This window comes from Balaenoptera musculus, chromosome 2 (assembly GCF_009873245.2).
Source record: "Balaenoptera musculus isolate JJ_BM4_2016_0621 chromosome 2, mBalMus1.pri.v3, whole genome shotgun sequence".
Taxonomy (NCBI): domain Eukaryota; kingdom Metazoa; phylum Chordata; class Mammalia; order Artiodactyla; family Balaenopteridae; genus Balaenoptera; species Balaenoptera musculus.
The window spans coordinates 139,858,849-139,875,498 of record NC_045786.1 but is presented as its reverse complement, the minus strand read 5'-3'; the positions used below and the strand labels follow the sequence as shown (position 1 = coordinate 139,875,498).

Below are 16,650 nucleotides of genomic sequence, written 5' to 3'. Positions count from 1 at the left end.
AGTATTGGGTGTGTTTAACATCAGAATGAATGTAGAAGAAGATAGATTAAATACATTGGAATACAGTTCAAAAGAAAATACATAAAATGAAGTACAAAGACAAATCAGATTGCGACAGACACATAAAAGGCACGTGAGACACCATAAAAGGAAATCTGCTAATATATGTAAGTGGAGTTCCAGGAGAAAAGAGAAAGAGTAGTCCAGAAGCAGTATTTAAAGAGATAATGGCTAAGGATTTTCTAAAACTGATAAAAGACATCAAATCTCAGAATTAAGCTCAGTGAATTTCAAACTGGATAAAAACAAATAAAGTCACATCTGCGCATCATGGTCAACTTGTATAAAACCAAAGACAAAAATTAAAATGCAAAGTAGCCAAAGAAAAAGATACACTTCAATTAAAATTGCTGACTTCTCAACAAAAACCATGAAAGCTAGAAAACAACAGAATGACACATTTAAAGTGTGGTAAAAAATTACTGCCAAACTAAATTCTATGCTAGCAAAAATATCTCTCAAAACTAAATGTTTTTAAAGTCTTCAGAAAAAGAAAATCTAAAAGAGTTTATTGCCATCAAATTTGGACTACCAAAAATACTACAGGATATTCTTCAGGCTGAATGGAAATGATCAGCATGGAAGAATTAAACTGCAGGAAGGAATAAACAACATTAAAAAGAATAAATATGTAGTTAATTATAAAGGAATATGACAATTTAAATCAAAATTATAATAACATAATGTGCAGTTTATAACAGACATGGGGTTAAATATATGACAATAAAAAGACCAAAAGTGGATGTGGGGGAGGGGTGTTAAAGATTTAAGTAGGACAAAATTCTTGCACTGCTCTTGAAATGATAAAAATATTACTTTAAGATAGACTGCAATTAAAAGGGTATATCTGATAGTATCTAGGGTAACCATTAAAAGAATATAAATGTATAACTAAAACTATTATAATTGAGAAAACAGAATAACAATTAAAAAAACTGTTTAATCCAAAAGGAAACAGCAAAGAAAAAAATAAGAGATGAGACAAAAAGGGAGGAAAAAAATAGCAATATGGTAGACTTATACTCAGTAATTATCTTAAATGTAAATGGATAAAACAAGTGAATAAAAAGACAGAGATTAACAGACTGAACCAAAAAAATAACAAAATCCAATCCTATTCTTATAAGAAACACTTCAAATAATTAAATCTGTTTAAATATATTTAATAAAAAACACATGAAGGTTAAAATTAAAAAGATGAAAGAAATGTCATGCAGACACTAACACAAAGAAAGTTAGTGTAGCAATACTGATACCAAATAAATTAGACTTTATAGCTAAAAAAGTATTATTAAAGACAAATGAGGTCATTAGAAAATAAGATATTCCTGAATTTGCATTCACCAAATGAAACAGCTTTAGATGTATCAAAGAAAAGTTGACAGAGGTGAAAAGAAATAGATCTATAACCACTGTTGGAGATTTTTAACATGGCTTTCTCGTTAGCTGATAGAACAAGCAGACTAAAAAAATAATTCTATATAAATTTAGAAAATATTAATAACACAGTTAACCAACCTAACTTAAATGACATGTGTAGAAGAGCATATCCAACAAGAGCAGAATACACATTTCTCTTAAAACATTCACCAACGTAAGTCATTTGCTGAGCCACTTAAAATTTCAAAGAACTTAAATGATACAGAATATAATTCTATCTGGTTGAAGAACACATTAGAAATCAAAGCCAAAAAGATAACAGAATAGTCCCACTTAGAAATTAAGCAACACACTCCTTTAACTGTGAGTTAAAGAACAACAAAAAAAAAATCACAAAAGAAATTTGAAGTTTTAATTGAATAACAATTAAAATAGGTCACTGTCAGAACTTGCAAGATGCAACTGTGCTCTCTAAACCTGTGCTTAGAGAGAAATTTACAGCTCTCCAGGCATATGTTAGAAAAAAAGCAATGCTTAAAATCAATAATATAAAATTCTTTCTGAAAAAGCTTTAAAAAGAACAGAGAAACCCAGAGACTATAAGAAAAAAAATTATAAAACTAAGAGTAGAAATCAATAAAATAGAAACAGACATACAACAGGAGAAAAAAACAACAACCAGAGATTCTTTGAAAAAGTAAATAAAATCAATAAACACTTAGCAAGATAAAAGGAGAAAACACAAACAAATAAACAATATCAAGAATGAAAAATGAAACAGTACTACAGATATTACAGGTCTGAAGAAGGAAAGTAAAAAGGAATTATGAACAACTTTATGCAACTTTTGAAAATCTTGATAAAATGGACACATTTCTTGAAAAACACATTTTACCAAAACTGACATAGGAAAAAACAGAAAATGTGAATGGTCCAATTTCTACTAAGAAGATCAAATCTAGAATTTAAAGCCTTCCCACACATCTCCTGTCCCTACCCAAACCAAGCTCTGCCCACCCACAGCCAAAAAAAAAAAGACTGCAGGCCCAGACAGCATCACTGAAATTCTAACAAAGATTTAAAATAGAACGAATACCAATTTTATACAAACCCTTCCAGGGAAAAAAATTTTCCTGCATAAACTTAATACCAAAACCCAAAAGACATTATAAGAAGGAAATATTACAGGTAAACATGTCTTGTTAACATGGAAAAAGATCCACTAGCAAATCTAATACAGCAATATATGAAAAGGTTAATACAAATTCCAGGGAGAAAGCATCTGATTGTCAGACTGAGAAGGCTAGGAATCTTGACTAAAAATCTCACTAAGATATTCTAACATAGGGAAGGAGTATTTTCCATAAGGAAAAATAAAATATTCTTTTTTTAAAAATAAATTTATTTATTTATTATTTATTTTCTGGCTGCATTGGGTCTTTTGTTGCTGTGCAGGGCCCTCTCTCTACTTGCGGCGAGCGGGGGCTACTCTTCATTGCAGTGCACGGGCTTCTCATTGCGGTGGCTTCTCTTGTTGTGAAGCTAGGGCTCTAGGCGCGCGGCCTTCAGTAGTTGTGGCTCACGGGCTATAGAGCACAGGCTCAGTAGTTGTGGCGCACGGGTTTAGTTGCTCCGCGGCATGCGGCATCTTCCCGGACCATGGCTCGAACCCATGTCCCCTGCATTGGCAGGTGGATTCTTAACCACTGCGCCACCAGGGAAGCCCATATATTCTTGATAGCATAAGGAATAATGGATGCAGGGCTGCAAAACTAAAAGTAAAAAAAAATGGAAGGTTACAGCTAGATGCTCTACACACTCCAACCCATTCACTTGCTGCAGGAATACAAGCAGTACACTCTTTATAAGCGAGATGAGCAATTATGGAGAAGACTGCCTACAGCAAATCCTCCAACCAACTAACAGGAACAAACAAATCTCCAATTTCTAATACCAGCTTCTCAAAAAAGAAGAAGTAAGGTATGACCTGTGAAAGACCCTATCAGTCTCCTTTCTACGCATGTCAGTGTTTCATAATTTTGTTGCCTGAGACAAATTTTTCCACCAGAAGATTCTTGCTTCGGCTCTAATCCAACTGAGGAGACTAGTACATAGCTCAGAAAAACAGATAATCGTAAGCTAATCATACCTCCTTTGTGGTCTGTAAAATTTACAGTTTATAGCTAACATCTAATTTCCAGAAGAAATTTTTTCTTTCCTGGACCAAACAAACAAACCAACCTTATTAAAAGGCTACAAAGTCACATTTGAATTTTTTAAAATTATGCTCCCCAAAATAAATGGAACTACAATAAGGAATTAAGAGGAAAGCTGTCAATTAAGCACTCTTTAAATGTTACAAGTTGTGCCCAGTTCTGACTTCTGTCACTGAGGTTCACTGCTCAAGGGGTTTCTGAACAAGGTTCAATAATTTTCCAGGTGTTTTCTGCTAAATTTCAACTCTGAGAGGCAGATTGGCAGGTTCAAATCCTAAAAAGAAAAGATTCTGTGAACTGATAGCAATTTCACATTACTAAAGGTTGAGACAAAACAAACATGAAAGATGAAAGGCATTCCTGTAGGGTGGCAGGCTTAAAAAGTGATGATTTCTAAGTTTTTAAAAGAAAGACTACTACATGTATACTCAATGTTCTGGCAATCAACAAATAAGAAAGGGATGTTTGGGGAAAGTCAAATAAAAGCATGAAGGAAACATGGGAAAATAAGCAGATGTACCTTGGTACCAAAGCCAACAGACTAAATCATTAATTTAGGTCAGCATCACCTCGTGTCTAGATTAATACTATATTTCCCAGTTAATTTCACTCCAGTCAAGCGCATGGCCCAAATCCACCTGAAAATCTAAATCTTCCTCAACCATTTTCACTACATCATTCCTCTGCTGAAAACCCAATTATGGTTCCCTATTATCTATCAACCAAGCCTACACTAAACTCTGGCTGTTCAAGACCGCCATGATTTGACCTAATCTATTCAACATTACTTCTAGAGATGAGGAGAGTGGGTTAAATATGGCTACAAATTCTTTGCAGCTCCTACTTCCATTCCCTGAATATGGAGTGTCCCTTTGACTTGCAAAGACTAACAGAATGTGGCAGAAGTGACACTGTGCAACTTCTCATGCTTGGCCTCAAGAGGACTTGCAGTTTCTGCTCTTGCCCTCTTGGAACACTACAACGTAAGAAACCTGGGCTATCCTGCTAGAGAAGCCAGATAGAAGGGAACCAGCTGATGGCCCCCGCTAACCACTGAACATGTGTTAGGTCATCTGGACTGACCAACCACAATGGAGCCACCAGATGGCTGCAGCCACATGAGTGACCCCATACGTAATTAGGAAAACAGCCCAGCTAAGGCCAACTGAAATTGAATAATCAGGAGCAAATAAATGTTTATTGGTTTAAGCCGCTATGTTTTTATTTTATATATATGCATATATATAAAACATTTTATGTTATATATAAAACCCCAATTTCTTAAAAAAATTCAGTAAGAAAACAAATAACTTAATTTTTAAAATAAGCAACAAATTTGAATAGATACTTCACCAAAGAAGATATATGAATAGCAAATAAGCACATGAAAAAAATGCTCATCCTCGTTAATCATCACGTAAATGCAAACTGAAACTATGAGATAATACTACATATCTATTAAAACATAAAGTAAAAATACCTGACAACAGCATGTGCTAGCAAAGATGAGAGCTATAACTCTCAAGCACTGTGGGTGGGAATGCAAAATGGTACAGGTACTCTGGAAAACATTTTGCACAGCTTCTTACATAAAGTTAAAATGCACTTTACATATGACCCAGCAATTCCACTCCTAGGTATTTACCCAAGAGAAATAAAAACTCACTTACACACAAAAACTTACAGGGCAAATGTTTGTAACAGCTTTGTTCATAATTGCCAAAAAAATGGAAACACTAATAACATCTTTCAACTGGTGAATGCATTTAAAAACAAACAAGACTGATACATGCATACTGTGGAATACTGCTCATCATTAAAAAAAATTTTTTTTAATAAAATGAACTACCAATACACAAAGTAGCACTGATGAATCACAAGTATATTATGCTAAATGAAAAAAGCCAGACTCAAAAGGCTACCTACTGCATGATTCTATTTATATAACATTCTGGAACAGGAAACAAACATAAGACAGAAAACAGATCAGTGGATGCCAGGGACAGAAGGTTAAAAGAGAATTTAACTACAAAAGGGCACAACAGAATTCTGGGGGGAGAAAGAATTCTTCTATAATTTGATGGTGGTACTGGTTACATGACTATAAGGATTTGCCAAAATTCATAGACATGTATGCTAAAAGAAGTGTATTTTACCATACAGAAATTATTCATCAATAAGGCAGAATTAAATATACATACAGATACACACGTACACACAGAGATGCACGCAGCAACCTCCCATACATCGTACTAAAACGTTTGCATCCCTCAGAGTAATGATTTTCAAATTATTTTCCTAAATTTGTAGTAGTATCAACAAAATTAGCAAACACTGGCTAGAGGGTTGGGTAACTGCTTTTAAAAATTATTGTCCTGAATCTTAAAAATTGTAGTTTCAGGCTTCTGGGTTACTTTCCAATTCTAATCCACACACCATATCTCAAAGAAATGACCTAGTTTTACAGACATCTGAATTAATCCTTTATAGTCTACCTTCTGAACATACTTTCTTATAAGAAAAAGACATAGAAAACTGAGTATGAAATATTACAATAAGGGGAAAAAAGAACACCAATGTCACTAGCGCCTCCACTGCTCTTCCTTTTATGCCAGGGGCTCTAAAATAATAATCTCTTTGAATAAAACACAAATGGCCCTACCAATAAAGTTGATGGAAAGGCCTGAAGAGGTTTTCTTCCCTAATTATTTACATATTTTCCTGAAATTATATGTGTGTGTGTGCGTGTCTGCGTGTGTGTGTGTGTGTGTGTATGGGCTCATTTTCTCCATCTGTACTTTCAGATTGTATTTATGATGTTACAGAATGACATATTAAATGTCTCAGCTCTTAGAAGTTGTCTCTACATTTGTAGTAGTTGAGAATTTAATTTTTTGCCAACATGAAAGATTATAAAGAAAGTGACTTCAGAGATCCAAAGATTATTTTGCAGAAGGAACAACTCATATTAAAGGCAAGCTTTCCTTCATGCAATAGAAGCAAATACTTGGCAGTCAGACAAGCCAAGTGAACTATCAATATTTAAGTTGAAATTAGGAAAAAAGTGAGCAATTTTTTATTAGCCTAAATTGTTAAGAGGCAATATGTTTTCAAGTAGTAAAATTCTCATAACGTAGAACAAGATCTTACTACAAATCATACTCCAAAATCAACTACTCTTGCTTATCTCCTACATGAGATGTTTAGTTGAGATTTCTGAATCATTTACTTCTCTCTGGTTTCTATTCAGAGAGGCAAAACCGTTCATCAGACCCCTGGCTTTCCACTCATACTGCTATGATTCAAAGTAAGCTCCATCATTTGTGAGAAGTGTGACCTAGGGAAAAATTAAATCACTTAATATCCCATTGATTCCTCATCTGTAAAATGGTTATGAAAACAGAATCAGCATCCCATAAGGAGGCTGTGGAATTCAATGAGATAATCCACGCAAAGTCCTTGGCACAGTACCTGGCACATAACAAACTCTCAATAAATGATAGCTATGATTACTAACCTCCAAATTATCAGTCTTTGGTTCCCATAACAAATGATTAAGACTCTACTGAAAGACCACCCTCTCCATGATCCTTCCTCCCTGGCTCTCCCCAAAAAGAAAATAAAATGATACACAAATTCAAGAAGTTAGCCGTCCACTTTCTAATTCCTGCGTACTTTGTATTTTGCTGAATGGTACTATTACTCGTACAAATGACAGGGCTGATGTTTCATTCACTGAAACAGTAAACTCTTAATACCTAGCACAGCCTTCCACAGAACATAAAGAGATCAAAATGATATCATGGTGAAGAAAAGTTATGGAAGTAAACAAAAGGAAAGAACTGAGTTCTAAATAAAGAGTGAAAGGCAGTGAGGGAAGGGAGGCTCCAAGGGTGTGTGACACTGCCAACTACATTCTTTCGTCACAGAACGCTCCTCGGCCTCCACAAAATAGCTCTCTCCCCTTCTCCTTCTCCAACTACTCTGAAAGTTCTATGCACAACAGAACGTTTCCACTTTCGACTCCTCAATGTATTTGTTTCTCAAAAAGAAATGAATTTGTGCTCTTTTTTTCTACACTACTTCCCTTAGAGTCAATTACCACCTCTAGACAACTCTCACCTCTTCATCTTCTCAAATCTTCGACCTCTGTTTTGAGAGACAGCAAGCACTAAGTATACAGTCACCTTCATATTTAAATATGAGGAATTAGAAGATACTAGATAACTTCTAAATTCAATAACTTTGAAAACCATTTTTTAATAGACTGGCAGTAGCAATTATAATAATTCTCTAGATTCCAGATACAGTTGTTTTATTTAAGAATGAATGTTTTCATTTAATAAGTTAGAGTTAGACTAACTCAGCCTCTCAATTATTATGTGTTTGTTATAGTCCATGATGAAAATTTTAATATGTACTACTTTAAATCATACAAAGTTTATATTTATCAAAATTATCAAAATGCTGAAGATAATTTTAAACAAAATATAAGTATATTAAATGGCATAGTTTTTCTATATTAAAATTCACATGCAAAATAAGATTTGCCATTATAGAGTAACTCTCTATGTTAAATACATAGAGATAACATTAGCGTAAAAAGTACCTTACTAAGATATTTAAATTTTTGCAAAAATAGCAGTTTACAGAAATCATTAAGTATTTTTTAATAGCTGACTGAAGCCCTGCACCTAAAAACAAAGTACAATGTTTCACCGTTCTTCCCTCAGTTTTTTAGAACCTACCGGAGAGATTCAGCCATTCGTCTCAAGTCTTCATTTTGCTGTTTTAAGCGTTCAAGCTTTGCCAAAATCTTGGACAGTTCTCGGCTAGAGTGATCAGGGTGGTCATTATCTCGTACCAAGTGACCACCTATATAAAATAGCAAGGTCCCCCAGGCAAAAAGAATGAGCATAATCCAACGCCAGGAACCAGTCCATGGCCGCATTTTCAGAGTTTCAGCTCACTCTCCTGGGTTCCTGGAACTCAAGGAATTGAAAACATCGTCACTCTGTTTCTAGCGAGTGTTCTTTCAACACATGATGCTTCAGACAAATTAGTCTCTCTGGTAGTCCTGTGGTGACTCTTTCCAAGAGATCCTCCTGGTGGTATGAGTAGGAAGCTTTATTGTCCTGTGCTTCATGGACTCTACATGCTGTGGAAAGAATAACAAATGTATTTAAATTATTTAGGATATGTAAAATAGCATATGCTGAGATTCATGGAATTAAAAGAAACATATTGGTGTTGACTAGCCAGCAGGCTGGCAAATAATGTAATTGCCTAAAGTAAGTAAAAAGCAAAAGCTTTTAGGTCTGCATATTATATCAATGTTGTACCAGATACCTTAATTAGCTCTAAGCCTGAAAGTCCTCCAAATGCCATCATCACTTTTCCTTCTAACAACACTGTGCAACAGCACATATACAGACATTAAAAGATTCTATCTTTGAAGAACCACTCAAAACCAAACAAAATGTACTCAACTACATATTCTGGGCTAATGTTTCCATTACCTCAAACTGAAACATGTTCTCTGCATGAGTGAATTCATTCTTACAAAATCTCAACTCCACCCCCCTCCATCTTACTGCTCAGCTGCCATTACACCACTTAACTCTGCAGGTGACAGGCATATTGTCACTTTTAGGAAAAGTTCTAAAAGTGTCATGTATATTAGCCAAGCAAAGGTTATCGCAGCCATTAAGCGGCTGGCAACCACTCCAAACATCACAAGCAAAGGTTCATATGGATTATGGTAGATTATTCCTTTCTCAAATGTATTTAAAAATACCAACAATTGCAATAGAAGTCTAATACCAGTTAAATCTTAGTTATGGAGCATCTTAAACTACAAAATGGATATGCTTTCTCAGGCTTGGTTATTGGTTTCATTTGTCACTTCTCCATCATTAGGCTTAGAATTTCCTTTGCAAACAATTTTCTCGCCAAGGAGAAAATTTGTAGGCAAAGATATAACTTTAATACCATTTGGTAATTCCAGAGCTAGATAAGAAAAGTCTTATCTCCAGGCACAGAGTTCCTTATAAAAGAGAAGAAAAGAAATAGTTTCTATATACAAAACTGAATGTGATGGGTACTTAACCACTAATTAACCAGTTATGAAAGACTAGATAGAAAAGTTGGAGAAGAGGTTTCAAAAATTAGAGCACAGGACTACTATTATCCTCCTTTTGAACCTCAAATCTCAAATGCTTTTAAATGGCCAAGTATTCAAAGAAAAGAAAATCTCTTCAAAGGAGTGTCCCAGAAATTCTACTTCCTTCCCATTTATTCCTACACTATTTTCCTCATTGTTTCTGGTTTACACTGACTAAACAAAGAATGAAAAAAATTGTACTCACTGAGAATGTTAGAAAGCCAAATAAAGTAATAATCCAAAGAAAACTTGGTGTTTTGTCTTTTGTTTTAATATCTATTCTTAAGTCTAATGAGAACATTCTTTTTATTGACTCCACTGTTCATTCTGTCTCTTTCTTAAAATCCTTTCTCAAAACCCTATTCCTCTAATTTCAGGTAACCCCATCTATTCACTAAACATAAGAATAATTAAAGTCTATTCAATATCTCAGGTATTCAACATCTCACAAGATCCAGTCATGTGAGGTCTACTTTTTATATTATATAGAAAAAATGCAGACATTCAGGGATTCTTGGTTAAAAAACAAATTAAAAAATCCACTCTGATGGTCTACGGGATGGATTTAATTCCGTAAGTCAACAAAAGAAGTATTAACATTTGAGTTAATAATACTGTTTGTGACAACACATGCAACCCTGTAAAATGCTGTCATACCATATGCTGAACCTATAAGGTATCCTAGTCGATTCTAAGCTACACCAGTAAGATATTAGAAATGTTTAATCTTTCCCTTCACAGAAAAAGTTAACTTGGACAAGTGTGAAAAAAAAAAGACAAGTGTGATAAACAAAAGTACAGAGAGTTTTCTAAACAAGAGTCATTTCAACAACAAATAAGAAAAAGTCTTCTGTAACATTTTACTTGGAATTATAACAAAAAAATTATCATTAATATTCAAAGCCAGCAAAAGTATAATATAATTAGAACAGAAACAAGTTTAGAGAAACATAAATTTTGTTATACCAAGTGCTTTGGGTTTTTATAAACCACCATCAAAAGTATCCAAGATATTAAATTACTATATTTTGCAGCAATATTGATAATGCATGAGTTATAAAGCAAGAAATTATTGTAGGAGCAAAACATGGTCATTTTCTTAATTAATAGCATCATTTTAACTCTGTTTTTAGAGAGAATATTTCCCCAAATTTTGTTGTTCTTAAAACAATATTTTTAAAGGGATCAACAAAAATAAGCCAAGCTGAAAACCAAGTAGTTTTCTATGTAATTTTCCTTAGCATGGTTTAAAAGAGCAGGTATAGAATTTCTTCCTTATCCATAATGAATGCCTGCTTACTTACTTACCTATCATGTTTACTGTTTATTTTTGAACCATGCCTGCTAAAATGTAAACTTCATGATTTTTGTCCATTTTGTTCACTGACGTATCCAAAGTACTTAGAGCAGTATTTACAACTTAGTAATAAATATTTTTTAATAAATAAGTGAATGAGTTGAGTGAAAGATGTCAATAATGGCATATGACATATGACACAGAATCTGAGAACTTATCAGCTGCAACTGCATTTTATGCCCCACTTAAGAAAGCAAATACAAATGTAGAATGTGAGACAGTGCTATTATAAGGAAAATAAAATCATTCAAAACTTTAGGATTTATTATTATCAACATATATTTTACAAGACAGCCTCAAATTATTAAAATAAACTGGTCTAAAAGGCCAATAAGATCAGCAATCTTACAGTTACCCTTCAGCCATGAGAAAATAATTCTCTATGTCGTATTTTCCTCATCTAGAAGATTCACTTCGCAAAAACAATGGGATAACTGAAGGAAGTACGTACAGCCTTTGATATGAAAGCCACTCAATTTATTTGTGAATGAATTTATTAGTGAAAGTACTTCAAATTTATTAGTAAAAATATTTCAACATTAACTACATGAGCTAATTTCTGACTAAAATTTATATAGTAGTATTTGCTAAGATTTCTTCTGAGTGGGTTGTTTTCTTTTCAAGTATTTACAAATTCATTCCTGTTTGAGATTCACATACTACCCTTCATCTGCAGAACAGTAAATGGATTGAAATGTGTCAGGTTTCCTTCTGCAAATTTATTTAATTAGGAATACCACTTTTTTAAAGTAATAGGTATTTAAATGATTCTTTTCTTTTGGTATTTACAGAGATTCTTTGGGTTATATTGTTTAATGTCTCTGAAACAAAAAATATATGTCAAAAATATATGTAATTTTTCAAAGTAATTTCTTGAATCTGGAATCTAAAGTACATCATCAGTAAGATCAGGAGCTTTAATGGAGTTATTATGAGGCTTACATGAATAAAGCATTTACAAGGCTTGGCACATAAGAGGTGCCCAATAAAAGGTAATTCCATTTTAATGCTGACAAAATATGTAGATTAAAAATATGGGTGCTAGAATCGGCAAAGTCTGAACTAGAGTCTTGGTTCTGCTATTATCATAGTTAGGTAACCTCACTGAGCTTCAATTTCCTTATCTGTAAAATGGATATATTACATACTACCTCTCCCACCAAATACTGGGAGAGGCTTAAATAAAATAATCTGTGGGAAGCACTTAGCACACCAGTGGCAAACTGTTATTATGTCATACATATTAATCCTGTAACATTATTTTAAGACACAATTATAATATTTTATATAATTTATATACCATATGTTATTATAGGCAGTTTCTAAAATGGCTGTCAATGATCCCTGTGTCCCATATTCGTGCTGTTGTGTAATCTCCTCCTCCAAGTGTGGGCTGGACCTAGTGACTTACTTCTTATATACAATAGAATACAGCGAAAATGATAGGATTTCACTTCTGAGATAAGGTTACAAGAGATATAAGCTACCACACTGTGAGCTGCCCTATGAAGAGGCCCGTGTGGAAAGGAACTGATTCCTGCCAACAACCATGTGAGTGGACTTGGAAATGGATCCTCCACCAGTCAAGCCTGCACCACGCCACTGTAGCTTGGTCCACATTTTAATTTCAGGTTTTTGAAAAACCCTGAGCCAGAAGATCCAGCTAAGTCATGGCCCGATTCCAGACCAAGAGATAATAAATGTTTTTTAAGCCACTTAGTCTTAGGGTAATTTGTTATGCAGCAATAGATAATACACATGTCTAGTTCCCTAATAGGCTGAGTACCTGGTCTTCAATTCATGTATTATTCTGTCTGTCCCCAGCAAGCTGTACAAAGTCTGGGGCACAGACTAGGCATCCAAGATGCAGGACAGAAATTAATCTTAATTACAGTTTCTTAATATCCTGCTAATATCTCTTACAAATACTATAAAAACTAAACTCAATTTATAGCAAATAAGAGATTTGATAAAAGTATAATTATTAGTTATATATTATACCAAAAGTCTGAAAGCATTTCTATTAATGTTTACTAAACAGACTTCCACTTCTAACCATGAAAGAATAACTGGTATTAGATTTGTCCTCACATATAAACAACTAGAAAACTCACATATTCTTTGTTTTTTTCTTGTTTCTTTACAACCCTTTAAAAATGTAAAATCCATTCTTAGCTCAAGGGCTGTAGCCCAGATCTGCTCATGAGACCAGTCTAATGACTCCCGCCACAGAATAAAGGCTATGCTAACAAGATCCATAACAAAACTTAAAAACAAGCTACAAAAATAAGCTAAAGGTGATCCAAAAGTAAATTAATGCCTATCAAAATAAACTCAACAGTCTTTAAAGAAAAACAATAAAATATAGATACTCAACAATATAAAGTTCACACTGTCCAGCAACTAATCAAAACTTACAAAGAACATGGAAAGAGATCATCCAGTGACGCAAGCACCCAAAAACCTGCTAAAGGCTAAGGATGGACTAGAATACAGAGCAAACACTCCACTCCAAGCCCCAAACCAAGCATAAGGCAGCAGTAGTCCACTACCTCAGGAGTTTTAAGTTTCTGCAAAAACAAGACAGACAAAATTTCTGCCCTCAAGAGGTAATATTCTAGTGGATTCTAATCACAAAGGGAAGTCACTAAAACAAGCCCCAGAAAAGCCTCTTCTTGCAACAACTAACATTCTGAGTAATTCAGTAGAAACCGAATATAAACTATATCACCTAATTACTTTCTTAGAAATAGTGTAATCATTCCATTAGAAGCAACAACAATAACAAAATGCAGTACCATTTACAACACTATCAAACTGACTTTTCTTATACCTAACATATAAGAAAATGACCAATAGCTACTTCTTTTAGCATCTGACTATGCGAAAATGATATTTCCAAGAATCACATTCAAGTGGCTTCACTTTAATGCTAAGGCCAAAAGATGGAATCTGTGACAACGTGCTACAGAACAAATGACTAAAAGCCTGGTGTGTTCTGCTGTGAACCATGTTCATTAGAAGATTGTCCTCTAAACTTAAAACTAATTCAGTACTTATTTAAGTAATATAAATATGTATACCCTATGCAAAGGGAAATATAGCATTATATGTCAAATATCTGCATAAACATGCCCTTTGATGAGAAACTCCACTAGCAGGAATTTATACTAAGATGCATTTTAAAACGTGAACAAAACATATCACAAGGGTATTCATTACAACGCTGTTTGCAATAGTTCCAAACTGGAAAAAACATAATTGCCCATCAATAGAAACATGGTTGAAGAAATTATGAATTACTTTTCCAGAAATATGTATTTTTTAACTATGATGCCAACAAGTAGGAAAATGTGGCCCATAACTAAGAAGAAAATCAGTCAATTTAAAACAGACCCAGAAGACAGAGATGATGATAACAGCAGATAAGGACAGTAAAACAATTACTATAAATATGTGTTAGGATTTAAAATTTAAAAAATGAATACATTGATTAAAAGAAATAAAAACTAACAAAAAGGCAACATCTATAATTTTTTTTAAAATCTAAAAATTAAGAAATTCTCTGGAAATGATTAAGAGCAAATTAGATACTGCAGAGGAAAAGTTAAGTGAATTTGAAGACAAACAGAAAATATCTTAATCACAAGAAAAAAATTACAACTATATATGGTGACATGTGTTAACTAGATTTATTATAGTGATAATTTAACTATATATATATATATGAAATCATTGTGTTGTACACCTGAAACTAATATATGTCAACTTAGAAAAATTACCAAAAAAGAAAATTATCTAGAAAAAAAAAAATCTGAAGGAGGTTTGAAAAAAAGTAAATTTTTAAAGCAACCACTGTTTACAGCACTTCAGATATTATGGTGTTCGACAGCTTTCAGCACAGTCACAGCACATTACAGTAACTATCATCGTGAACTAAAAACTGTTCAGGAGCTAAAAGTCTAATAAAATTCACCCATCAACATTAGCAAGAAAACAATTTACATTAATCAGCTTTGGAAATGTACCGGCATTCCCCATTTTAGCATTCAGCTTGAAAAAGGACTTCTCAGAACAAAACCTGTCTCAAATCTGAAGTAATGTACATTGAACACTAGCTTAGTCACGGGCATATAAAGAATTTCTAATGTATTTTTAAATACAAATAAAACCATAATTTGGAGGAGAAGATTAGTCACGGCAGGGTGGGGGGTGGAATACATAGGTGTTAAAAAGAGTTTCAGGGGGCTTCTTATTGGAAAAAAATACAAGCTAGTGGGCAATGGAACAACATCTTTAAAAGTGCTGAAATTTAAAAAAAATGGAAAAACTACACTTTGTTATCCATTGAAAATACCTTCAAAAACAAGAGCAGGTTTCTGTAAGTTTTCATTTAACTTGGGTAAATACCTAGGATTGGGATTGCTGGGTCATATGGAAAACATACACTTATAATAAGAAAAGGCCAAACAGTATTCCAAAGCAGCTGCATCATCCTGAATTGTTACCAGGAACAAATGAGTGTTCCTGTCGCTCCACAATTTCTCCAGCATTTGGTATTTTCAATTTTTTTAAAAGCAATTCTGATAGTTGTGTAGTGGTATCTCAATGTGGTTTCCATTTGCATTCAATTTCTCTAATAACAAATGACATTAAGCATGTGATCATCTATTCATGTGCTTATCTGCCAACCATATAGCTTCTTTGGTGAAATGTCTATTGAGATGTTTTGTCCATTTCTATATTACATTGTTTACTTTTGAGATTTAAGAGTTCTTTATATATTCTTGACACATGTCTATAATCAGATGTGTGACTTTTCAAATATTTTTTCCCACTCTGTGACTTGCCTTTGCATTCTCTTAACAGTGTCTTGCATGCAGCAAAAAAAATTAATTTTTTGACAGAATATAAAAAAATTATAATTTTTTTAATAGATTGTGGTTTGAGTATTATATCTAAAAATTCAATGTCAATCCAAGGTCACATATATTTTCTCCTACATTTGCCTTAAGAAGTTTTAGTTTCAGGTTTCAAAGTTAAAAATACACTTGCCCAGGATTCCTGCTCCTACCTAGGTATCACCTCAAGAAAAATGAAAGCTCATGTTCCCACAAAAACTGATACACAAATGTTTATAGCAGCTTTATATATAGACAAAAATTGGAGGAAAAATCAACATGGTCTTCAACAGGTGAATGAAAACATTCATTTATCAAAACAAATGATCGTGTATCAAAAACAAATGACTACTACTCAGCAATACAAAGGAACGAGCTATTGGCCCACTCAACAAAATAGGTGAATCTTATAAAGAGCCCAGAGATAAATCCACACACATATGGTCACCTTATCTTTGAGAAAAGAGGCAAGAATATACAATGGAGAAAAGAAAGCCTCTTCAATAAGTGGTGCTAGGACAGCTACACGTAAAAGAATGAAATTAGAACACTCCCTAACACCATACACAAAAA

The 16,650-nt window shown here is 33.6% G+C and overlaps 1 protein-coding gene across 5 annotated transcripts in view; it reads right to left on the bottom strand.

The window, feature by feature from the left end:
- FUT8 (fucosyltransferase 8) overlaps nucleotides 1-16,650 on the bottom strand; it is a 316,618-nt gene that overhangs the window by 150,918 nt on the left and 149,050 nt on the right. For all 5 annotated transcript variants that reach the window (XM_036844116.1, XM_036844119.1, XM_036844115.1 and 2 more), the window contains one exon: nucleotides 8,405-8,814. In XM_036844116.1, the coding sequence (XP_036700011.1) occupies nucleotides 8,405-8,607 (203 nt within the window). In that variant the 5' untranslated portion in view covers nucleotides 8,608-8,814. The remainder of the gene's footprint in view (nucleotides 1-8,404; nucleotides 8,815-16,650) is intronic.